Source organism: Halichoeres trimaculatus, unplaced genomic scaffold (assembly GCF_033239565.1).
Source record: "Halichoeres trimaculatus isolate MK-OKI-2021-1 unplaced genomic scaffold, fHalTri1.1 fHalTri1_scaffold_12, whole genome shotgun sequence".
Taxonomy (NCBI): domain Eukaryota; kingdom Metazoa; phylum Chordata; class Actinopteri; order Labriformes; family Labridae; genus Halichoeres; species Halichoeres trimaculatus.
The window spans coordinates 13554439-13578924 of record NW_027437190.1 but is presented as its reverse complement, the minus strand read 5'-3'; the positions used below and the strand labels follow the sequence as shown (position 1 = coordinate 13578924).

General features: G+C 39.5%; 2 protein-coding genes across 2 annotated transcripts; one reads left to right on the top strand and one right to left on the bottom strand.

Annotated features, from left to right (window-relative positions):
* The first annotated feature begins 1434 nt into the window (after positions 1–1434).
* On the top strand, positions 1435–3577 carry LOC141800776 (serum amyloid P-component-like). Its single transcript, XM_074683558.1, has 3 exons — positions 1435–1492; positions 2893–2995; positions 3079–3577. The coding sequence occupies exons 1-3, from the start codon at positions 1435–1437 to the stop codon at positions 3575–3577; spliced, it is 660 nt and encodes a 219-aa protein (XP_074539659.1).
* A 1335-nt stretch (positions 3578–4912) lies between these two features.
* pip5k1ab (phosphatidylinositol-4-phosphate 5-kinase, type I, alpha, b) lies at positions 4913–23404 on the bottom strand. Its single transcript, XM_074683557.1, has 16 exons — positions 23303–23404; positions 17594–17628; positions 16803–16895; positions 15646–15776; positions 15427–15544; positions 14936–15088; positions 14548–14847; positions 11691–11926; positions 11499–11582; positions 11306–11354; positions 9782–9866; positions 9503–9670; positions 9277–9409; positions 9127–9189; positions 8919–9018; positions 4913–8815 (listed from the first exon to the last, which is right to left on the bottom strand). The coding sequence occupies exons 1-16, from the start codon at positions 23346–23348 to the stop codon at positions 8813–8815; spliced, it is 1797 nt and encodes a 598-aa protein (XP_074539658.1). The 5' UTR covers positions 23349–23404; the 3' UTR covers positions 4913–8812.
* Between the last annotated feature and the right edge of the window lie 1082 nt (positions 23405–24486).

The window sequence follows — 24486 nt, the reverse complement described above, 5'->3', positions numbered from 1 at the left end:
ATATCGAGTATAATGAGACACTTTTTACTTAAAAAAAGACAACAACACTTGATAAGATTTCAGTTTTTTGCAGTGCACATTGTTTATATGTGAAATCAGCTGTTAGCAGCCTGTAGCATGTCAATGCTAACTGGTGTAAGGCCTGATGTCTTCCCACAAGGTGAGGAGGAGGAGGAGGTGAGGACGACGTGCTGGTTCTTAGGTGTGAGCTAAGAAGTGACGACATGGACCTGTCCTTCCATCCATCGTTATTAGGAACATAAGATCTATCTCAAATAAGATGGATGAGCTAGCTGTGCTAACCCAGCAAAAGAGGGAATACCAGAGGGCAGAGTAGCATCATGCTATCCACAGACATGGCTAACAGAGCTAAAATCAGACACCAACACCACATTGGAAGAGCTTCACCTGCTGTGAGCAGACAGGATCCAGGAGACAGAGATGGAGCATGACTGAAGAAGCTCAGTCCTGGACCCTGTAAATTAAGTATATTCTATTCTATTCTATTCTATTCTATTCTATTCTATTCTATTCTATTCAATTCTGTTCTATTCTATAATGCAACGCTTAGAGGGGTTTGAGTCCAGACGGCTGAAGTTCTGAATCCATTAAAAACAGAAATGTGTCAAAGAATCAACACCATCAAAAGAAAATATTAAGTATTTCTAACAGTTAACACGTTATCTACCAAAATATAAAACATTTGATAACTGACCATGTGGTGTGTTATTCAACTTTGCTGTTTAGTTGTGGTTGGGAAATAGTCCATAGTTCTCTGTGATGAAAGCAGAACAAACATTTCTCTCAAATGAAATTGGCACCAACAGCACAGACCCAGAGCGTCCACACTTCTGAACAGGAGCTGGCAGCCAAGGTAAAATAAGCTTTACTACATCTGTACATCTCCAAGTCAGTATCTCCAAAGGTTCAGACTGTTGTTTGCTAATTATCTTTCTTCATGCTACTTGAAGTTTTGGACATGTTCTTAGAGTTACTCTATTTACTCCTAATTCGACTGTCTCTGTCTCTGTCTCTCTGTTCTCTCTCTCTCTCTCTCTCTCTCTCTCTCTCTCTCTCTCTCTCTCTCTCTCTCTCTGTGTGTGTGTGTGTGTGTGTGTGTGTGTGTGTGTCTGTGTGTCTGTGTGGATGTGTGTGTGTGTGTGTGTGTGTGTGTGTGTGTGTGTGTGTGTGTGTCTGTGTGTGTGTGTCTGTGTGTGTGTGTGTCTGTGTGTGTCTGTGTCTGTGTGGATGTGTGTGTATTCTTAATTTTGATTGAAATAAAACTTTTTCTTCGCAATTTTTGTTGATGTCAAACAGTAACACCTGAGCTAAATCAGCTTGGTTTAGGAAAGTAATTTCATAGCATTACCATACAAATACAGGGGGAAAACTATTTACAATAGCTGTTGATATCTTGACTATTCGAAATTTCAGATGGAGAGACTCTTTATTTCCATGATGATGCTGGCAACTTGTTGGGCAACACCCCAAGGTAAGTCAATCTTTAGGGGAGACCAGGGTCAGTTGAAACCTTTTTGACATTTCTGTCTTTAACTTTGAGCTCTTATAACCCATTGTGTTCAAACTGCTGTACAATCAAATTACCCAGTAAATGCCTCTGCAACACTAAAAAAAAAAAAAAAAAAAAAAAACCTGCATGGCTTAATCTCCAAAACTAGGAGTAAGATGTCACAATTGACTCCACAGTCCGGATCAGTTGTAACATACTTTGTAGTGAAATGTAACATGATAAAACAAGAACCATGACAATGACTCAAGATTCTTAAAGTTTTGTTGTTGTTTTTATCCCCAAAACTTTATAAAAAAAACTGCTGTGGTTCTACATAATAAAGGACTAGACCTCATAATGGCAATCATACCACATTTGATTCTTGAGAGTAGAATACCTCTATCTCATCAACATGATAAATAGTTTTCCTGAAAACCTGTTGAAAAATATAACAAAAAAAGGTTCTTCTCCCTTGAGAATTATCATTCCTCTACAGGCAGCTGAAGTTGTATTTTGGCCCTTTCAAAATAGCTGGTCTCCTGAAATCATGCACATCCATTGTTAATTTTCAAGAAGTTTTGTTGAGAAAAATATCTTAACTTTTACTCAATTTTTAAAACAAGTATTTGCATTAAAATAATGCATATTTACTGAAACATCACTACACAGGTTGCCAAAACTGCCTAACTGATCAAGTTTTACTCAAAAGACACATCATAAACAAATTGATTTAGAAATATTTTTTGTGCATTTTGTCAAGAGTTAATATACATCTCAGTCTCCCCAAAAACAGAAGTTTTTGCTATTTTCTTATTGGCCTCAGGTTGGGATAAACTAATATCTAAACATTTATGATGATTAAACTGTACAAAAGGTGCAACTGCTCACTAGCTTCAACAATCAAACGTGTGTGTTTAATACTAAAACCTAGAATTAATGCTAAATAAGATTGATGAGTTCAACTACAAAGCAGGCTGAGTAATCAGAAAAATAATTTGAACAAAACAAAACAATTTCTTATCCTTAAAATTGTGTTTTTCCTCACTGTGGAAGGGTGAATCAAGTGCAAGTGTTACAACTGACCCTTGTTACCCCCCCCCTCCCACACACACACACACACACACACACACACGTGAAAGTCAACAGATGTGATATGATGGAGCAAGAATTCTAGATGGAAAGAGTCTTTATTTTCATCATGATGATGGCAACATCTTGTGCTTTTAACCTAGGTTATGGTGTACTGAATATCATAAAAGACACCATGGTGTGATACTGATAAATATAATGATCACAGGACATTATATCTTCTATAATTTCATCTGTGTGCATGTTCTGTCCTCCTGTGATCACGTTTGTTTGTTAATTTCACTCCTTTGCAGATCTGACAGGGAAAGTGTTTGTGTTCCCCAAAGAGACTGCCACAGATCACGTGAAACTTCTCACCACCAAAAACAATTTCCACTTCCTGACCCTCTGTATGAGGTAACCAACCTGTTGTGTAATAAGCAGTAAAAATAAATAAATAATAAATACCCCAGTTTCTAACAGCAAGCACGTCTGTTCAGATTTAAGACAGACCTTACCAGGAACTATGGACTCTTCTCCTTGTCAACACCCTCATTCAGTGACGGCTTTACCCTCTTTAAGCTCGACAACGTGGACACTATGGAGGTAGATGTTTTGGATAAAGCTGCATACTTTCTATCACTGTCATTTCCACCTAACACATGGCACTCTATATGTGCCACCTGGAGGTTTGGAACTAGTCTAGCTCAGCTGTGGGTGGACGGTAAGCCATCCATCATGAGGGAAACCAGAAGTGGACCCATCAACCAAACTCCCATCACCATCCTGGGCCAAGAGCAAGACTCCTATGGGAGAGATTTCGACGCCAATCAGTGTTTTGTTGGTATGATTACCAAAGTCCATATGTGGGACCATGTGCTCTCCAGTGCCGAGATTAAAAATTATGTGGAGGACAAACCGTTCACTCCAGGTAATGTGTTCAACTGGAGAGCCCTGGAGTTTGAAATCACAGGGGATATTTATGTGGAAGACGAGTGAAGTTATGTAACTTTGTGTTAAACAGTGGATGATGAAGCATATCCTTTCAAACACTTGATTAAACAAGATCTTAAGACACTTGGGTATTTGTCTTTCCCATAAATTATCTAAGTTAACTGATGAAATAATCTGTTATGTAATAGCACCTCAAAGTGTATGTAAAATGTTTTATTTCTCAACTTGATAATGTTGGTACTGAGAAAGTCAGTAGATATTAGGGGTGTAAAAAGGTTTTGTGGCACAAAATTTCACGAAATTAAAAAACAGGGAATTGATTTCAAAGATGCACAAAATAAAATCAAACAAAAAAACCAAAGTGCCTGCATTTCATCGGAGTTTGAGAAAATGCTAGCTGTTAATTATCCCCCTTGTCAATATTCTCAATAAACCCTTATCCCCATCGTGTTCAGCGCTGGTGTTTTCAACAGGTGGTTGATTGACTCAAGTTGTTAAGTCTCATTCTGAGGGTCTGAACAGGAGATATGACAGCTGCTTCTAAAACACGGTTTTAGGAAGGACATGTCTGATTTATCAACCTGTTTTGTGGAACAGCTATATGTGACATTTTTCATTAGGAAAGGACATTAATTTCAAAGGCAATCTCTGCGCTATTTACTGTGCTGTATACAACAAATATATGGTAATTCCCAATATTACTCCTAATTCTAAAGATATTGATGCCAATGTATAAGTCAGACACAATAGTAAATTATTTGAGAAAGTAGTGAAAAGACAAGGATTAAAAAAAAAAAAAAGCTTTTTTTTTTTTTCAATGCAAACCTTTTCTTTGATATTGTGAACACAAATTATTCTGTATCCCAGGCCCCATATCATTTCATATTGTATATATCAGAGCTTTCCCTCTACTTTGGGGTCTGTTGATATAAAATAATTTTAAGTTTCAGTTTTAACAGTGTAGTAACTACTAAAATCATCTTCATGGGGGACCTTTCTGCACAATACCAGATTTTTTTTTATCAGAAACACTGGTTAAACCAATTGACAATTATCAGTTTTACCAGCTGACCACGTCTTTCACCCAACTGCAAAAATATTTTCATTTAAAAAAATCCTCCATGTAAAGTGTGTGCTGATAGAAGAGTGAGCTTTTAAGACTCAGGCAGTTTGTTTCAACTATCTCAATAACATGTTTGTTTTTAACTGTAAAAATTATTGTTTTTAACTTTGTTTCTGGTGTTTCTGCATCCAGCAATAAGCAGAATGTTATAAAACAGTAGTTTTTTAACAACTTTTTAAAATTTTTAGAATAGAGGGGTCGTTTGCAAAATACAAGTAAAGCACCAAAACCATGATTTAGAAAATATGTTTAATCCTTTAAAATAAGACATGAAAACATCACCACCACATAAATGGAACATGGCAGGAGGGACAGGCAGCATATATTGCATGAGAAGGCATTTCCGTGACTCCTATGTACATATACACATTTTATACACAGTAAAAATATAGTAATTGAAGCATATAGGACAACCAGCAATGTTGGCTCTGAAGCCATGTGAAACATTCATGTAGAAAAAAGCGTGGGAGATTAACATCCCAGAATCATCATGAAGAGAATCTATCATATCACAATCTAAACATGAACTATAAAAAGTGAAATTGTCAAACAGTTCTCCTTCATGGGCAACATACACTATCAAGATTCAGACATCCTTCTGTCAGTATACAGTATTTGTACAATCGTCTAAGGTATATAATACAACTTTCATCAATTCAGCCGGCAGCAATCAGTCACGTTAATAAATATTTTTCTAAAAGGTCATAGGTTGCAGATTGTGGTTCATATTGCATTACTTCAAATAAACTGTAGTGTCTAAGCTGAGTGTCACTTTAAAAGCACCAATGAGTGATGTTTCTCTTGTGCCATCATGTAGTACATAACATCTGTGATGAAACTGGTTAGCTTCCAGCATTCACACAGCACCAGCTAGTTAAGGAAATGATAGCAATGACACCAAAATACAGGAGTCAAACGTAAATCTGATTTTTTTTTTCAGTGAGGAGTTTCTCACTGTATTTTCTTTGGTGGCTGTATCACACTCAACCATTGAATGTGTCAAAATATTTCATAATCTACATGTCAGCATTTACAAGAAATAGTTAATACCAAGCTTATATAATCCCAACTACACAAAAGCTGGAACATAGCAGGTTCTAGGAGTTCAACAATTGTAGTAAGTTAACTTAAATTTCACAGGAATGTGGAGTTTCAGTCTTGAAATGTGTGAGACCACAGTGTAAACCAATTCTCTGATGACGGTAATATTTATCAGGACTTGGACTGTGTCAGATCCAGTTTTTAAAACATGAAATGATTAAGACCAAAAAAGACAAAAATCCAGTCCAATGAGAGATCCTTAAACACAGGTCATCCCAGTGTCATTACCATATACAACATAAGAGTCAGGAGTGTCACTATCATTTTCACGGGATCTCTCTTCTTTTCTCTTTGGCACACGACTGCCTTTAAATACAACATGGCTCAGTCCTTTTTCCTCAGTCGTGCACAATGAGCAGAAGAAGTTTTCCTTCTTCTTACATTCACCGCTCACGTTTCCCCTTCTCTCTCTCAGCTGCACTGACCACGTGCCTTTCAGAAATGATCAGGACTTCATTAGATAAAAACATATCTAGGATGTGGAGTTTCCCTTCACTAATAAACTCCTCATAAGGGCTAAAAACAAACAGACAGCTACTGTAGCAGCTTGTGTAGTGCCCAAAGAAAAACATTAAAAGCAGGGGGGATTTTTAGTCAACTGTGGAATAAAAGCTATTCAACACTATAAAGAAATGAATCTAAAAACAATAGCTACACTGATCTTGGTCCTGGGTGGATGTGGGCAGCTGGCATTTCTGCAGCCAGCAGAAATGATGAATAGGATACATGTATCCTTCTTGTTTCATTCAGAAGAGCTGAGCTGACAGACCACAGACTTCTAACTCCTGAAACATGCAACCAGAGCGAGACGGACAGTGATCAATGCACAACTGATTCCATCTCATACAAAGTGAAAACACAGATCCTTAGTGTCAGCTTTATGACCTTAAAATTCAAGCAATTGATGGATATAACAGAAAAAATGGTTCGTTTTGTTTTCTCATTGAAAAGAGACTTTTCAACTTTAAGAAGTCCTTAAGAGAGAAGCAATGAAACCTATTTTTTATTATTTGCAAGTTGACCATAACAGTCCAAATATACCAGATGCGTCTGCAGCCCGCCCCTGCTCCATCATGACAATGGATCAGATTAGGTTTCTATTCAAGTCAATCTTTCAACTTACACTGAATACGTTTAGTTGCAGTCTGTCTGCATGGCAGAGCTTGCAGGTCGCATGTAATATGCAGGTAATATTTTGCCGGACACTGGTACGCATAAATTCAGCAAAAGGAAGATGGAGTGGGAAAGGGAGTCATGACTGGAAACTACCTTAAAACACCCAGTGACTTTCAAAATAAAACAAACTGTGTCAAAATCAGTTCGTGTTTAGCTTGACTCCAACGACAGACACAATGAGCGGAGCCAGACCAGGAGTCAACAGGTTTGAGGTTTTACAGCCCAACATGAATGAAGAGAGACTTATCGATGGAGTGGGAAGCGCGGGAACTTCTCAGTCTCACGACTCAAGCTGTCTGTTAATCATGCGGCTTGCTGCACTGAACACGCAGCTGGTGTGAGTTGACAAACACAGTCAACACGCCACACCGAGTTGGACTGCAGATGTACCTGGTGTATTTGAAGAGTAATGCAACTGATCATTTAAAAAAGGCCTCTGATGATATCGCATATTTATCAGAGCCTTGTTTATCAAAATTGAAATGTTGCAGAACTTGTAATATCGTTGAACAATATTTTGTTCTCAAAAGTGTCAATACGTTATCATTTCATTATAAAACTTTTAACGCCTGGTGCTTGTGGTAAAATCTGTTTTTGTTTGAAGAACCCGCCATCTGGATGGTTGTTTCAGATGTACAAATGGCAGTTAGTTGAACTCCGCTGTAGTGACGGTAAGGCAGGTTCCTGTTAGTGTACTAAACTAACCTGTAAAAGAATGTCAGTTCCATAGCACGTGTTTGGGAGGGGCGAACGTGTGAAAGGCACAGACAAATGTCAGAAGCTGGGAATTGTTCTTGTAGCTCCATAGCTAGACTTCATTTGATAGCATCTACGAGTAATGCTTGTCTCTTGCAATTCATCCATTCTCCAGCACACATGGTCACATCAGAGGGGGAGATTTTTTTTTTTAGGAGTGTAAAAATGTGGTCCGCCATGTTCGTTATAAGACACATTCCCGCATAAGAAAAACAATTTGACGTACATAAAGCGGTGAAACACAGTCAAATCTCTGCAGCACCGCTGTGGCTTCCAGCAGAATAATAACTTAGAAACATAAAACATAAAATCACCGTGTAGGTGTTTCCACCGTTTCTCCTGCCATTTCAAAAACAAAAACACTGTACATCCACAATCAGAACAAAAAAATGCATACATGATTGCAGAGTCGACAGCAGCACGTTATGATTTGAATAATGAGCACTGGTAGCTTGGCGTGCATAAGGAGTGCTGAGGGGAAATGGATGTGCAGTAACAGTATCAAGAATGAGAATCACAAAGATGTGAACCCATTTTAGGCTGTGCATGAGCACACAAGAAGCGATTCACTCCTACTAATGCAGACTTTCCCCTTCGTGTGCTCTTGTGTTCCTGCTTTGTACTGCAGAAATGTGGATGACTAACTCTCAGGGATAATGTGACTGCTTCACCATTCACTGGTGAACTTGGCCTGTTTTGTTTTGTTTTTTTATTAACGATAAACTGCTAATTATTTTGTCTGTGGTGTCACCACAGTGTCCTTCATGTGATGCGCATAAGAAATATTTCCTCTCTTTTTTTTGATGCTAAAGCTACAAAAGAGCTGCCAATTTAGAGCTGTATGCTTTCTTCCAAGTTTGTTCAAAAAACTGTTTGGCTTTGGGAAATTGGTGGCAGATCTGTGCACATGGGTGATGGTGTTAATAGCCAGAGCCTACAACACACCGCTTTCTTCATTGTGACAACCTTTACTGCAACTCGCTGCTTTGTCCAGCTAGTCCTGTATTGACTCTACAGGTGAGAACAACAGAGATGCAGCAGAGGGTCCATGTTGGACAAGTGTCTTCTATCCACTCCTGAATGGATCCAGAAACATCCTCGCCTTTTCATGGCACTTTCTGTTTTTACTGTTGAATATAAAACAGAGCATATGTGAAAAGGTTTGATAAATGCACAACAGAAACAGGCTGCTTGAAATATGAACTTGAATAATTAATGGTTTACACTTACAAAACAGATGTTGGTCTCAGGGACAATGTCTGAGAGGGAAACCACATCCTCGTTTCCAGACAAGTTGCCTGGTTTATCGGCAGCACCTTCTATCACCAAACTGGAATAAAAACAAAAATATTTAAGGAAACAAAAGGAGGGCAAATTTGGATCTGTTTTTTTAATTTGATGAGGCTTTCATTTTATGAGCTACCACTGAGTACGATACCTGGGAGGAGCCCCCAGGTCAAGATCTGTGTTTGCTGATTTGTGCACCTCCACCCCAACAGACCTGCAGAGATGATAAGGATTCAGAGAAAAACAATAATCAAGCGCCAGAGCCAGATGAATGATTTAACTCATGCGTTATTGTAGTTACCGGAGGGGAGGAGAGCTGGAAGGAACTCCTGTGCTGCCTAGAGATGAGGTGGATAGGTTGGCTTCACAGTCAGCGGCATTTCCCACTGGCGAGGGGGTCCTAGGAACAAGATCTGGTCTGCCTGATTGCACCCCTGGACAAAAAAGAAGAGAAGAAGAAGAATGCTGTGAGTAGAATTATGAGCGAAGATGCAGTTAAAGAGTACTTGCATCGTGTGACATCTTACCACAGTCTGCTTCTGAGTCTGTGCTTTTAAAGTGGCTGTGGTAGACTATTCTGGAGTCTCCTGATGGCCCTGTCGCATGGGAGAGTGGGGTAGGACCTCCTAAAGTCGGCGCCCTCCTAAGACCCCCCTGGCCTCCGCCACGGCTCTTCTTAGAAGGTGATAGTTTTACTGGAGAACGTGGAAACAAGACTGTATGAATGACTAGACCTTTATCCCTTTGATTATTATCAATAATCCAGGGTAGTGACACTTAAAAATGTTACTGGTTTGGATACTCACATGGGATTTTCTTGAACACCGTGTTGCACATGAACTGTTGGAAGCGATCTGCGTAGAAGCCAGGTCTGTGAACTGAAACCGTGTCCTACAGTGGTATAAGAGAATCAGACAGTTACTAAATGACCCATGTCTGTAAGGTATGTGCAAAAGAAAATTTACCACATCGTTAGCATTCACCCTTGAAATATCACAGACATCTGATTATGAGGAGACAAATAAAAAAACCCTCAAAATCTCAAGTTTTGTAAATACTGTTCATATTACGTACGCCCAGTCTTATAACACCAATAAACTGTTCCCATATCTGTCCATTGATGAATAGGGTCATAAAACTTTTGTCATAATGAACAATGATCCCTCAATTTAAAAAAAAACTGATGAGAGCTTTTAGTTATGACTTGTATATTTTTGCATGTAATCGCAAAAGATACTCAAATACAACTTGCAACATCAAGTATACAGGAAAACTATATGCTTATTGGGCAGAAAACAATATAATGGATAAATAATACATAAATGACAGGAAATAAGAATAATAATACCAACCGGATGTCTAGCTTTGTCATGGAAAAAAAAGTGCTCTTCCAGCAGGCAGAATATGCTTTTTTTACTTAAACTAAAAAACTCAGAACTATTTTCAAGAGAAGTTCCGAGTTGAGTTTGTTTTTTCCATCTTTTTTTGTATTCCTGTTTGCCCAAGCTTCAACCTGTCTCCTGGGCTGCATGGACTTAGTTTGGATACTTGTTTTAGCGTAATCAAGGTCATCAAGAAAGAGAGCGGCAAAGGAGATCAGCATCAGGTTGTGTGTCTTAACCTCAGACAACCAACTTTGTGTGTTTGTTTTGGTTTTACAGAGGCTGAAACCTCATCCTGCTGCTGTGCTAGTTACTGGAATGACCAGTGCTACTTCAGTAAGCGTTCTGAAGTCTGGAAACATTTCACCCTGTGAGGTAATTAAGTCACCATGATTCTCAAAGAAGGGTTTCCTGATCCTGCCAGAAACCACTTCACCAGAAGGAAATCCTGGAGCATACTATCCTGATACACGCAAGAGAGGCTGCCTCAGACACGTAGTGGTCACAGATGCGCCCCAATGCATCACCTCCATAGATTTTAAGCACGCTTTCAGCATCAACCCGTGGCAACAACATGACAACATAATACCCATTTAATTATTCATGCTCGCCACCAACTGGACAAGGGGTCAACTGCAGGCGCTATATGTGACTAATGAATGGTTGTGTGAAAATGAAAGTGATGGACTGGATCACTTTCAGGTTTCTTATCAGGGCAAAGTGACCAACAACCTTCAGATTTTTGCATAACTGCTCAAAAAATCTGTCAAAGGCCGAGATAGTCAGTTAATGCGTCCTATGCTTACAGCCAACAAAGTGCTGCAGGAGAAGGTTTGAGCCTTCTCTCTGCTTTTGCTTGGAAATTCAGGGTAAGTGGTCATTAACAAGCAGTTAATGGTTGTAGATTGTAAACCAACATGTTTTACATCCTCAATGATAAACTCTTACCCCATCATGGACCAATGCCTTCCAGGAGTGCTCCAACTTTTTAATAAACCTAAAGAAAAACAAAAAAAAAGAAACAAGAAGAACAGACTTACGTCATGTTGTATGAATGACAAATGAAGGACTGTAGTCTTTTTATTATCAAAAGTGAATGCATGAAGAATATTTTCAAGAAAATCTGCCATTAGAAACCAACCTGTAGGACTGGAGAATGTCAATAATACCGATGTAGATCAGTAATCTTTCTCCTTTACTGTTGCGAGAAGGAATACCGCCCATGCTAAAAAAAAAAAAAAATCCAGAGAAAATGAATTGATGCTTTATATTTCAGTAGAAACTACAAGTGCAAAAATTCAGCTCTGCTGTTAGTTTAGCAGTCAAAACTCACTGGTCTTCCGAGTCCAACACTCCCTTCCCTCGAGCCTCCCCCTGGATGGACTCCATGGCTGTGCAGTAAAGACTTTTCTGGGCTTGTGGCCGGCGCTGATCAGGGGTCACTGCTCCCTCTGAACCTCCACTGTCCCCTGAATTGCCCCCACCACGTTCCCGCTCCCGACTGGCCTGGTCCATGTTATGGATCCCCATCAGCAGGCTGTAATCCATGATTTTAAAACTCTGCAAGAGCTGCAAATGAAATAAAATAAATAAGTTGTAATGTCCATCATTAGAAGCAAAACATCATCTGGAGGCTGACATGATGACTATGTTGTATCTGGAGGTTTAGTTGTTTTACTTTTTGGTTTGATTGGGAGCAATTTTCACATTTAGACCACAGGAAGTATGACCATGATATTTTTCATTTCACATGTTCTGACAAAGTTTAAATTATAACATTTTAGTAAACTTATGATTAGCAGAACACAAAATGTTGATCAGGTTTGTTGTCTTTCACAATGACGTACTGTATAACCACATAGCTGACAGTCCACTACAACATTCATGATGTTTGCCACAGCCACTTACATAACATTACACAAGACAAACAGCTGATCACACAGCAATAAGTAGCTCATACTTTAGTCAACACACAGTTCAAATAAACTGACTGAGGAAAATAATTTACTGGTAGTAAACAGATTTATATCTGCCTAATGTAAACTTATGTTGCCCACAGTAGTGATATTAACAATGAAGCCACCAAAAAGACGCACTAGCCTCTATCTGACAGAGAGATGTTGACAAATAAACAATGTGTAGTCTCTCTTTTTTAAGTTCCTCAGCTTTCCTTAATCCGATAAACCAACACTCATGTAGGATCACTGCTTCCCGCACTTGTCATAGTGATAAATGCTGCCCGTCTCTTTCATCCCCTGAAAAAGCATCATCCCTCAAAGTAAACAAAGTATCAGCTTGCAGTGTCATGCAAGCTTGAGTCATTTCTTTAAAAGCGAGCAGTTGATGTTAAGCGGTTCTGCAGCTCAATGTGAACTGATAAAAAAACACCCTCTAACAAACCAGGATTCATCTTCTATGGACAAACAAAAACATACATGTCCTTTGCAGTAAAACAGCACAGTTAACAGCTGAGGACATGTTTCTTCTGGAATTAACAACAGAATATCTCATTAAGATAGTGAAAAAATACCTGCCTGCACAATTGTTTTGATACTAATGACTTAAAATCAGATTTATCAAATATCTTAAATTAAGGCAGCGCAACAGAGAAATAAAACTAGCATGATAATTTATTTTCCGAAAAGAGTTACTGCAGATAAGTTGAATGATAAAAACTTAAGATGTAATGGGAATTTGATGGATTGCAATTCATTTCAAGCATTTATTCAATTCAGTGTTTTGCAAAAAGAACATAAAATGTTAGTAGGATGCTTCCTGGACTTTTGGACCTGGACTCAAATGTCCCATTTCTTCCCATAAAGGATTTCAGCTGTTCAGCAGTTGAGGGTTTCATTTGTTAGATTTTTTGTTTCATGATGCTCAAAATGTTTTGCATGATTGATGAGTCAGGACTGCAGGTAGGCCAGTTCAAGACCTGAACTCTTCTACTACAGAGCTATGCTGCTTTGATACCTGTAGAAAATATGTTGGCATCGTCTTGCTGCAGAAACAAGACCTTCCTCCACGAAAGGCATTGTCTGGATTGCAGCATATGCTGAGGCTTGCATGTCTTAGACATATAAGCTACCCATATCACAGGGCCCTTATGCATTCCCACACCATACACTGATAACAATTCAGGTGGTCTCTCCTCTTCTCTTTAGAGCAGAAGAAGGAGCCGCTCATTATTTCCAAAGCGAAAGTCAAACTCTGAATTTTTCAGACCACAGATTTCTTCTTTGCCTTTGTCCCTCTGGAATGAGTTTAGGCTCAGAGAGGTTTCCAGCGAGGTACCTGTTAGGCTGTTTTAACCTCTTAAGACCCAGCGTCCACATATGTGGACATTACATTTCTGCCTCAGACCCATGATACTTTATTTTCTGAACTTTGACCAATTAACCACATACAGGGACACTGCCCACATCATCTTTTGGTGAAATCACAACATTACACCCATTTTAGTGAAAAAAAAACAACGTATTTAAGTACAACAACACTACTAACAAACAACTAATAGAGAACTCATAACATAAATAATCAAACTTCCCGTACAAAAACCAAGTTTAGTTGTTATACTTATTAGGTTTTACTAATCCCAAATAGCAAGATGAATTAAAAATTAAACACCAGACAAAAGCTCAGGTCTTAAAGTGATACTCCGGGATGGAACAAGTTGGGTCCTATCACAAGGATTAGGGCAGAAATTACCCCTACAGCAGTGTTTTTGTGCAGCAGAAGCCCAGGGCGCTCGCACCAAACACCCCCTCCCTGCTCCTCTGCCGGTTTCCTCTGCACTCAGACGGGGCCATTTTTTACTTGACCAAAAACATAAATAAATGGACTCCCACCGAAAAACTCTGATATCGGTCTGCATTTACGCTTTCTTTAGAGAATTTTCAGCGCGTTACTTTCACACAAAAACACCGCAAATAAAGCTCTGGTTCTCAACGTGTCTCTTCGTCCTGGCAGACTACCTGCGTTTGTTTATATCTGGCACGCTGCGTGCGGACTGATACACTTAGCGGCGAGTGCCTCGTAGCCAGCTGTGGCTCTGCAGCGGAGGTAGTGCCGTTTTACAACACAATCATTGGACTTTATGAATTGAGATCAAGTTTTGAAAATGAGAATCGTTTTTGTCAACCCAGCCCTAATTAAAAACAATCAGCCAATAAAAAGTCTTTGAGACTCACCAAGCAGTCCCTTTGTATGGTCTTGCACAGGGCATTGTAGTTGTCGGCTTCGAGCAGCAGGCCATCAGGCATGTCCTGAATAAAGTCCAGGTCTTTGTAAATTGGAACAACCTTTTCTCGCTCCTTAGGGGAAGCTCGCCTCTTATATGTGGAGCCCTTTAGGTCATATTTGAGATGCATGGGGATGATGCGAGGCAAGAGATTGTTCATCACCACAATACGGATGTTTTTGCCTCCTGCCTGAACACAATACAGTCCATAGAACTTGGGTAGCAGGGTGCGCTTGTTTTGGTTTATGTTCTGCCAAAAGAGGAGATAACAATAGATCAGACATCAGACAGTGAAGATTTAAGTGCTCCCAATCATGTTCGCCTTTCAACAAGCTTACCATGAAATATCCTGGCAGGAGTTTCTGGAGGAATTCTGCCTCTTTGTGCTGTACAGTCTTGATGATAAACTCGTCATCACTTGACACGTAGAAGAGGGACCCGCTTGCTCCAGGGTTAGACAACTCAATCAGCGGCTCATTGCACAGAGAGTACTACAAAAGTAAAATGCGCTTGTGTTAGTATCCAATCGAAACATAGTGATGTAGGACTGGACTTAAGTCTGATTTTCCTAAACCTGGGGTGAAAATGGAAATCTCTGGGAGTCGCACAATCAAAAAATCGTCTTGCACAGCACAGTGACAGTTAAGATGGATGATAAAGCATTTTGTGTCCCTTTTTTTCCCTTAACAGTAGAACAATTTACGGCCAGATTCTGGCTAAAACCCAGCAGTTACCCATTCTGCAAAGACATTAAGTAGCAGTGTTTAAATCCAATAACAGGGGCCACTGTTTGAGGACACAGCAGGGCATGTTTGGTGTAAATACTAACCAGGTAGTCGTCTGGCCGGATGCCAAAGAGTTCTCTGAAGTAGCGAAAGGCAATAGGAGCATATGTTTTGAAGCGAAAGTCACTGTAGTGATGAGCAGGGGTCAGGTTACTTCCTTCACTGAAAACATGAGAAAAGAAAAGACAGGAGAGGCATTAACTCTATGAAACCAAATAACACAAACCCACCATATTTAATCAAGTACAACCTCTGATACCAACCTGGGGAAGAAGATACTTTCCACCACCACAAAGTCCTGCATGAGAACATCCCTTTCTGCCTTTTGACTTAAGCTGCCGACAGTGTGAGCAATACCCAGCATGATGGCACCTTTTAGGGCAGATGATGTGGTCTAGAGAGGTCAGACAAGGGAACAGTAAATATTGGAACAAACAGTTCGTAACGCTGTGATGTCTGCTCTTTCACTCTACTTTTAGAGCATCCATGAAAGAGAGACACACAAAATACTGAATAGAAGGTAACACTTGACATCTTTTCTTTTTTTACCACAGTGTAAAAGATATGCTTCCCCATGTTTTAAATAAGGATATAAAATAACACTGCTAGATGTCCTAACTGATTATTTGCAGACTTTTAGACCACTGCATTCATTTGTTGTAGAAATCCCTGAATCTGGCTGTAAACTGCTCAAATTGCAGTGTTGTTACCTTTAAAGCTGGATGCGACATGTGGGTTGTTTCAGACAGGTGACTCATGAAATGCGCTCTGATTTCCAGGAATACATGGGGGTAATGACATACATGTTTTGGAATTTTTTTAACATTCATGTAGAAAGTGTAAAGCTTGAGTTATTTTTCATTTCTGTTTACAACCAGCTTTATGACAGCTGAGATCAATGATGGCATCTAAAAAAAAAAGCCTGAAGGTTTCATCTGGTTTGAAAAGGGATGAACGTGTGATTGCAGCATCCGGCGTTAAAGGTAAATCGGCATAAATGTTTCATTGGTCTGAATGGGTTAAAAGACTTTCTAAAATGACAACATATTGCATTAGGACTCTCCTAATTTGACAAACACACTTAAAAGGGTGGGTCTCAAACACCAAGGTCTCATCATCACTCCCCCTGCCAACCAGAGAGGAGCGGGTTTGTAGAGTGGGAAGCCTTAGAGAGACAGCAGCCAAAACAAAGCTTTTCATACTGAGGCTGATATCAGGGTTTTTGTAAAACACTGATGTGAGAAAAAAAAGGGATTATTGAAGCTGTACATTCTGTTACGCTTCTACAGGGGAGCTACAGACAGACAGTACACAGCCCAAAACAAGCACAATACCCCCTCTTTAGGTGTTGTGTCTCCCAAAGAAAAAACAGGGGTCAGTGACCACCCAACACCACCCCAACCCCTAACCCCGTTCCAACCTTTTTATAGGTGGTCTCTCCCGTGGTGGTCTCAACGCCCCGGTGTCCAATGGTCTTCTTCATACTCTGAGTCGTGCCTGAGGAGCCTGGCATCTGACGGGAGGGGCAGAAGGCCGGGAGAAAAACACAGTTTATGCTTTTGCACACCAGAGACAAAGAGCAAGCTGTATTTAAAGCTACAAGCAACACTGAGATAAATATCTCCACATGACAGCCATATCGAGTTATACTAACCCAGCTAACAGGAGGCTAAAGCTTGCTAATGCTCCACAAGGGTTGGTTTATAATACAGGGGTAGTGGTTGAAAGAATTCCTGCCTTTGCCTTCAAGTGATTCACTTTTACATTAAGTTTTCTCAGTGTGTGACTTCATTTTTTAATATGTTATTGTCTGCCTCAGTTTGTAGTTGAAATAACCCTCCTGCCTGCAAAGAGTTTCATATTTTATTTTTATTTTATTTTATTTTCATGAAATGTACTGTGCCTATTTTTTCACAAACCCTGGAGATACAGGCTGGGAAAGTAGAAGCTGTTAGCTACCTGTTACCTTTACAAGCATTTCTTTACCTGTGTTCACCTGTGTGTAGACAACACAACTGCCCAACTCCCCTTACTTCAACAACTTATAATAACATACAGATGTCACATGGTTGCATGAGTCCAAACTTAAACTCTCTGAACCTGTTCTTCTTCTCTCCTCGGGGCCTACTGCATCAACATTTACATTACTCCAAACAATGCAAAACACAGAGGTGTTTTCCAACTCTGCGATAACGTTACTGATGCCCTTACCTCTTGAGGGGCCATTTTTCGGATCCCACTGGTCCCTAAAGACAGAGAAAGAAGTGAAGAGAAAGGGTTTACTGGACAAAAAATAAACTTTCTCTTGATAAAAGGAAAAATCAATGCCTTCAGGAATACCCTGTTCCATTTTTGATCAAAATATGTGGTACTCTTGTTGTTTGCAGTCAGAAATTTGGATTCCTAAAACGATTTAAGAATTTGAGGTTGCAACTTTGAACATGAAAGAATTTGTTAATGAATCCCTCTGCTGGTTAATTAGCTGGGCTATTTGTAGTTTTGGCTGATGACTATGAGGCCAATATCAAGCAGCGTACCTAAATGTGGACACAGTTACTGACTGCTGTCCTCTATACAACAGCTCACTGTGAACTGGAACTACTTCTCCCTTGAGCCGGCTGCTCCAGATTCACCAGGTCCCTGTGGATGTGTGTCTTCTCTGCACTGCCTCATTTAAAAATACAGCCTACTTTGTGTTTCACTGTAACTTTTATGATTTTAGTTAAGATGTGCTTACAGTAAATCCTAAAAGACAAACCATTTTGCATTTACTGCTTAAGATACCAGACCCTTGTATGAAGCAGGCTTGTGTTAGGGTCAAGCCACAATATCAAACTCCCCCTTTTTGAAAAGCTGTATGCGGTCAAACTTTGGTAGAAGGACAAAAAAAGTAAAGGTCTGATTGATCTCTTGATCGTTGCAAACAAGCTAAAGGCACTGTCTAATTTAGAAGCATGTGCAAAAAGTTGCATTCTGTATGAACTGTGCCGTCAAGTCAAAAGAGTATCTGTGTGCCTGTGTTGATATTAAAAAGGGGGGTATGATGCTTTCCATTGTTTTAGTTATGAATATAGAAGAAAAACTATATTGGATGTCCTAACTAAATGCGTGCAGATTTTCAAATCCCTTCACATGAATGTTTTGTAGAAATTCCTGAATCTGTCTTTAAACGTCTCCAAATGGGCTGTTTTAAAAATACGAGATCTTGCTAAAATGATCAGGTCACGCAGAAGGACTCTCCTAAGGATGGAGCGCAGATGGCCTAGGTTCGAATCCAGCCTCCTTCCTGCATGTCACACCCCACTCCTGCCCTGTTTCCTGCTCTATCCACTGTAGAGGTAGACCGATATATCGGCTGGCCGATATATCGGGCCGATATTTGGACATTTGTCTCCATCGGCCATCGGCCGTATTTTCTTTTAAAAAGCCGATTTTTGATCCGTTGTATAAAATGACGCAATTTTTGATCAGGCACAAAAAAGATGAGCCTTCAAACTTGTGGAACCACTTGGATACATTACATACTTTTGTTCAAATTATATTAATAAGTTTAAATTTCTTTTTTGACATTTTAAGAAGAGTGTGAATGTTTACTACTGCTTGTTACATTGTGTGTTTACTCAGACAAAATATTTCATTGTTTTGAAAGCTGAATAAATGTTCAGAGGACTGGACACGACTTGTTGTAATAGATTTCTTTTAGTTGCTCAGAAATTGCTGCGTTTCACAAAAATGTGATAAATATATATTTATTTAACAATCGGCCTGAATATCAAATTGGAAAAATCGGCTATGCATATCGGCATCGGCTGCCCAAATTTGGAAAGCATCGGCATCGGCATCGGCCCCCAAAAAACCCATATCGGTCGACCTCTAATCCACTGTCTTCTCTACTATCCATCTGAAGGCATAAAATTCCCCAAAATGACTTCTATTAAAAAAAGGACAGGGGAGTGAGCCTTGGGGTGCACGATAACTGCTGGACCAATAATTATCGGGTTGATAACAGGAAATTATTAAGTCATTCTGACAGTTCCGATAGTACAATGACTAGTCCCGATAACATTTGTATTTTTGTCAGCATGGCAGCGCCCCACTCCCACTAGAAGACCAGGGCCCTGTTCTACGAAGCAGGATTACTGCCTAGCGAGGTAGCTTTGAGGATAGGTTCCGGATTCCCTGTTCTACGACACGGGATCACTCCTCAGCGAGGCGAGTCTCCATGGCAACGTACGCTGAACGGCTAACCTGCTCCAGGGGCAGGTAAGGTTCCAGATTGAACTCACGGATTATAAAAACCTCGCCCACTGACCAATGAGCCCTCACGAAAAAATGGCTTGTCCGTTCTTAGAGGATCCCGTAGACATCGGAGCTCGCATTGTCCGAGGAGCAGGGGGCGCGAGAGGGGCTTTTTCGGATGACCACCTTTATGAGAGTTACCGGTTTTCCAGGGAGGGGTTGGTAGTACATGACACTTTCTACAGGTAGTTAAAGGGAATGAAGAACTCCCATTACCTTAATAAGATCTTCAATGCCAACACTTATGTTCCGTGACAATATTTTATCACCCATATTAAAATTGTGACAGGAATTCATGTAGGGCTCATGTGGGCTACATATCACACAAAAATGTAAACATGATAGGAATAAACAAATGAATAAATTCATCTAAGAAATAAATTAGGTATGTTGCATGTTACAGTAAAAGTGCATGTTGAACAGTTCTGTTTCAGGATGATAATGGCACAAAAGATTTTTTTTGCACTACACTTACGCATTTAGATTGTCAGCAATTTTCTGCCAGCACTCCCTTTAGCAGCGTCGACAGTGCTGCTTTTAATGCTAATTACATGTTTCACCTCGTCAAACTTCCTCATGATCACCTCCTGCTCCTCCTGTGTGAAGTATGTGGTCCTTCTCTCTCCGGCCTGCTCTGACGCTCCAGACTGCTCCATGTTCGCGATTGGTCAGATGCAGCGGGCTCCGCCTTATATGCGTGCACGCGCTCATTGCCTAGCTGGATCCACTTATGAGGTTGATAACCAGCGTCGTAAAACCGTGTAGCGAGACCGCCGGCTACCGCGCTCAGTTCAGCGAGGTAGCTCCAAGGCTATCTCGCTAGGCTGAACTTGCTTAATAGAACAGGGCCCAGGACAGTCTGCATTGAATGCTGCGTTCAAGCATCGTTGACATAAAAAAAAAAAAAAAAATGCTTCACTTTCTGGCTGGGGAAATTTAAAAGTAGCCCCTCATGTCTAAAAAAAAACTTGTTAACTCCGTCATAATTCTGGTAGTTACTGACATGGATTGACATCCATAGTATTTTTCCACATGTTACACATAAACAACAGAAATATGAATGCAAAAAGGCTGAAAGAATGACTAGCAAACGTGGGAAAGGCTAAGATAAGAATAAGAGCAAACAGCCAGTAACTGAGAGCACAGAGCTCTGTCCAATAACTGGAAGGCAGACTTCGTGCACTCAAGAAGGGCTAGATCCCACAAAATAAAGAGCTTTACTCCAAATTTAATAACAGTCTTTATCTCAAGAAGAAGATTACTGAAGATTATTGAAGAGGCAATTTTGATCTTTTTTAGACCATTAAGGATCTGATCATGAGCATAGGAGTGGTCTCTTGAGGGTAAGTTGACATATTTTAAAAAGGTCCAGTCACCACCTAGCAAAGACCTCTGCACGAATGTAAAATGTTGGCTTTTATACCAAAGATAAGAAATAAGATTGAAATAAAAGACCTATACTTATAAGTTTATGCCTTTAAGTTAGCAAGATAACAAAGCAGCAACACACAGTACTTATTGTAAAAGGGCACACAACGATAACGAAGTAATACTTAACTTGATATCCTGTATCCTTATGTAAACTTGCTGTTTAAACCTACTATCTCGCCCACTGTGCAAGAACCTCTAGCCTGTAACCAATGGCAACATCCACTTCAATGCTGCAGCACGACAGGTCAATATAAACAAAAGATGCTGGGAACACTGTCCACCTGTAGTAACGATCCTGTGAGTGCAAATTAATCTACGCCCAGCAGATTCAGTCCAGACCATGCACAGACAGTGAGAGCACACTTCAACCCAAGAGAGGTGGGAGTGTTAATAATGAGCCAGAATCACTGAATGCCATGCATCTCTTCTCAGTTAACAAGGACACACACACAGCAATCCTCCAGGAAACAATGAGCATCACTCTGCCCACATTCCCCCCTCATTATGTAAAGGCACCCACTATATTATCACTACTGATGCAGTTTCTGCTCACGCACACAGAAACACTCACGCACACCCATGCAAGTACCTCGCTGCAATGCTCTTCTCCAGAACTGAGTCCTAATATCTGTGGAGCAGGATGTGATCAGCCTGTTTTTAACTGGTATTCAAAAAAACACTTAACATGGTACCTAATTCGTGGTAAAAAAGATTTTACTTTGAGCAGTAACATAAGCCAAACTGGGTTCAGCCTTTTAGTCCCATTAAATGATGTATTTGAAGAAGACAGCTTTGGTTCTGCAAAAATGTAAATCATTTTTTGATAAATACCACCATCAACAGTCATGGAACATTCACAATAGATACCCAACCCAATTACTTCACAATGACTCGAGCTTGTCAGTGACAGGCCCTACCACAATAGCTAACCATCTGTTCCTCTCTGTATACTAAACAACTCCCTGCCAACCTTGTTCACATGTAGCCTGCAGCCCACACAAGGCAATAATATGGGATACACACTCTTCTAACATAATTTTGTGCCACTGGTTCTTGGACTGATAAGGAAACAAGGCCAGAAAGGGTTAGTAGGAATACAACATTATGTTACTGTCACTCAAACCCGTGTGTGTGTGTGATTTACAGAATGCTGTAACTTGTATTAGTGCAGTTGAGGGCTCTCAGCCATGTGGGAGCTAGAAGAGGGCTCTGTAGCCACTATTTTTATTCACTGATTCAGACTGAGTGGCTACGAAGGTTGGGGCAACTCCTCTACGCACGGAGACGCTAATATGTGACGCACAACTAACTGGATTAGCAAAATGCAGCATGGACATCATCTGTCCATTCATCAGAAAAAAGAAACCTCTAGAAGCGCTTGAACTACCCACGACCCATCTGCGTCCCTTTGGCCACAAAAAGAATAGGACGAATTTTCAAAGCATCTAAAGTTAGAGACTATTATTAAAATCTGTCATTAGTTTAAAAAACACGCCTACACATTAATTGCATAACCATAAAAATCACATTCAATCTTTAAAATCACATACTAAATAAGCGTTTAAAGAAACAGATTTCGAATTAATGTACAAAATGTAAGGTGCATACTAGAAAACTTCACCTAGACTATCCCAGGCATAGTGAGACACAGGGGAGGTAGAGGGGTGTAACAGGCGGTACAGTTTTAAGCATATTTTCCAGTATATTTAAAGACTTACAATCACTTAACATGTCCATATCATGTACTCTTCAACAAACCGATATTCATAACACCTCATATTCGTCCGAATTACTCGTCGGCACAAATAATCTGAGGTAAACGATGTTGACCGGCTTTATAACACAACGGTGAAGCCAACATGGTTCCAGAAATCCTTTATTTAAATTCTACTTTGTCCAGAAAGACTTTGCAATGGAAATAGCAGGGGCTTTCCAGCAATGCTTCATTTGATCAACTACGTAATATAATAAGAACGAAGCTTCATCATCAGTGGAGTAGGACGCTAATCAACGGTTGGTTCATTTGTTAGGCTTGAGTACCTCGATGCTAATGAGCTAATCGGCTAACCGGTTCTTGAGAAATCCAGTGACAATGTATCACAGCGTTTGAATCGGCACAGAAAGATCAAATGCACCTGTTTAAAAGTTCGTTTGCAGACAGCAAAGAAGGGTTAGTTCGAGAGTAAATACCTGTCGGGGCTGTTGATCCCGAATCTGCTGTTCCAGCAGTCGCCATTATGATTTGACTGTTCACATCACGGGCAGCGCAGAGCCGACAGTTACATTCTGACTCTCACGTCGCAGCAGCACCACAGCGCCCCCAGCGGACCGAAGTGGAACAGTTTCAATTACAGATCATGTCATCCAAAATTCAGTTAGAACCTCAGTATGGAAACCGATTTGCGCCAGAAATGGAAAGTTTAAATTTAAAAATGAATAAATGAACAAATAAAAAAATGTTAGTGATAATAATAAGAACATTTGGCTATCTCATAAAAATGACTTTGAAACTCAAAACTATAGGATAGAAAAATAATTTATTCCTCACACAATGGGGAAATTTATAGACTTACAGTATCAAAGTGATGATATAACAAAAACTTATTGTACATTAAAGTCTATAAAATAGAATTAAGTATATGTAATGTAGAATAAAACATGTACAGGACTTTATAACTGTAAGAAATATGTGAAGAACCAATATTATGACTAAGCATCTCATTACTATGACTTGTCCGTTTTTGAAAAACACATTTTCAAATGACTAGCTGAAATGGTCTTTCATACTGTATAATACAATAACACTGATGTAGTAATGTGGCAATAGGATAAGACTATTGGGGTAGTTTATATTAAGTTCAGAAGTAATGCTTAGTATTTAAGTGTTTTCAACATTTAGAGCACTGTTATTGTTCATTTATTATTATTATTTTATGATTAATTATAAAAAATATTATTAATTTTTTTGTTGTTGTAGAAGAAGTTAGATCTCAACTGTAGACAACATTGTCAATAATTTCCAAAAAATTGCAGATATTTAGAATTTTTCCCAGATGCCATAGAAATTCCAGTAGCCGTATGTGTGGTGTATAAGTTTGTGGTTTCATTCATATAAAGTAATGAATTACAAAGAGTCCTATGACACCTCCTATCAGCTATTACAGCAAACACCAATAAAATAAAGTATGACAATGGGATCATACTACTGTTTTTTCTCTTTCATTAAAAAACAGTAACAAAGATAACTTTTTTTAATGAAATCATTAAAAAAATGTGAGCTTAAAACATTATTATAGTATGTCACACAATATGGGGTATAAGCCTCCTGTTTTATAACAGCATAATCAAAAATTTAAACAAAAATATAAAAAATT

What these genes read in the sequence shown, in the direction of transcription:
- LOC141800776 (XM_074683558.1), top strand. Translation starts at nt 1,435, where the DNA reads ATGGAGAGACTCTTTATTTCCATGATGATGCTGGCAACTTGTTGGGCA. An exon ending in TTGTTGGGCAACACCCCAAG is followed by an intron (nt 1,493 to 2,892) that starts GTAAGTCAATCT and finishes ACTCCTTTGCAG; the next exon opens with ATCTGACAGGGAAAGTGTTT. An exon ending in TTCCTGACCCTCTGTATGAG is followed by an intron (nt 2,996 to 3,078) that starts GTAACCAACCTG and finishes ACGTCTGTTCAG; the next exon opens with ATTTAAGACAGACCTTACCA.
- pip5k1ab (XM_074683557.1), bottom strand. Translation starts at nt 23,348, where the DNA reads ATGGCGACTGCTGGAACAGCAGATTCGGGATCAACAGCCCCGACAG. An exon ending in GTGTTGGACTCGGAAGACCA is followed by an intron (nt 11,583 to 11,690) that starts GTGAGTTTTGAC and finishes TTTTTTTTTTAG; the next exon opens with CATGGGCGGTATTCCTTCTC. An exon ending in TCCAGCTCTCCTCCCCTCCG is followed by an intron (nt 9,190 to 9,276) that starts GTAACTACAATA and finishes TCATCTCTGCAG; the next exon opens with GTCTGTTGGGGTGGAGGTGC.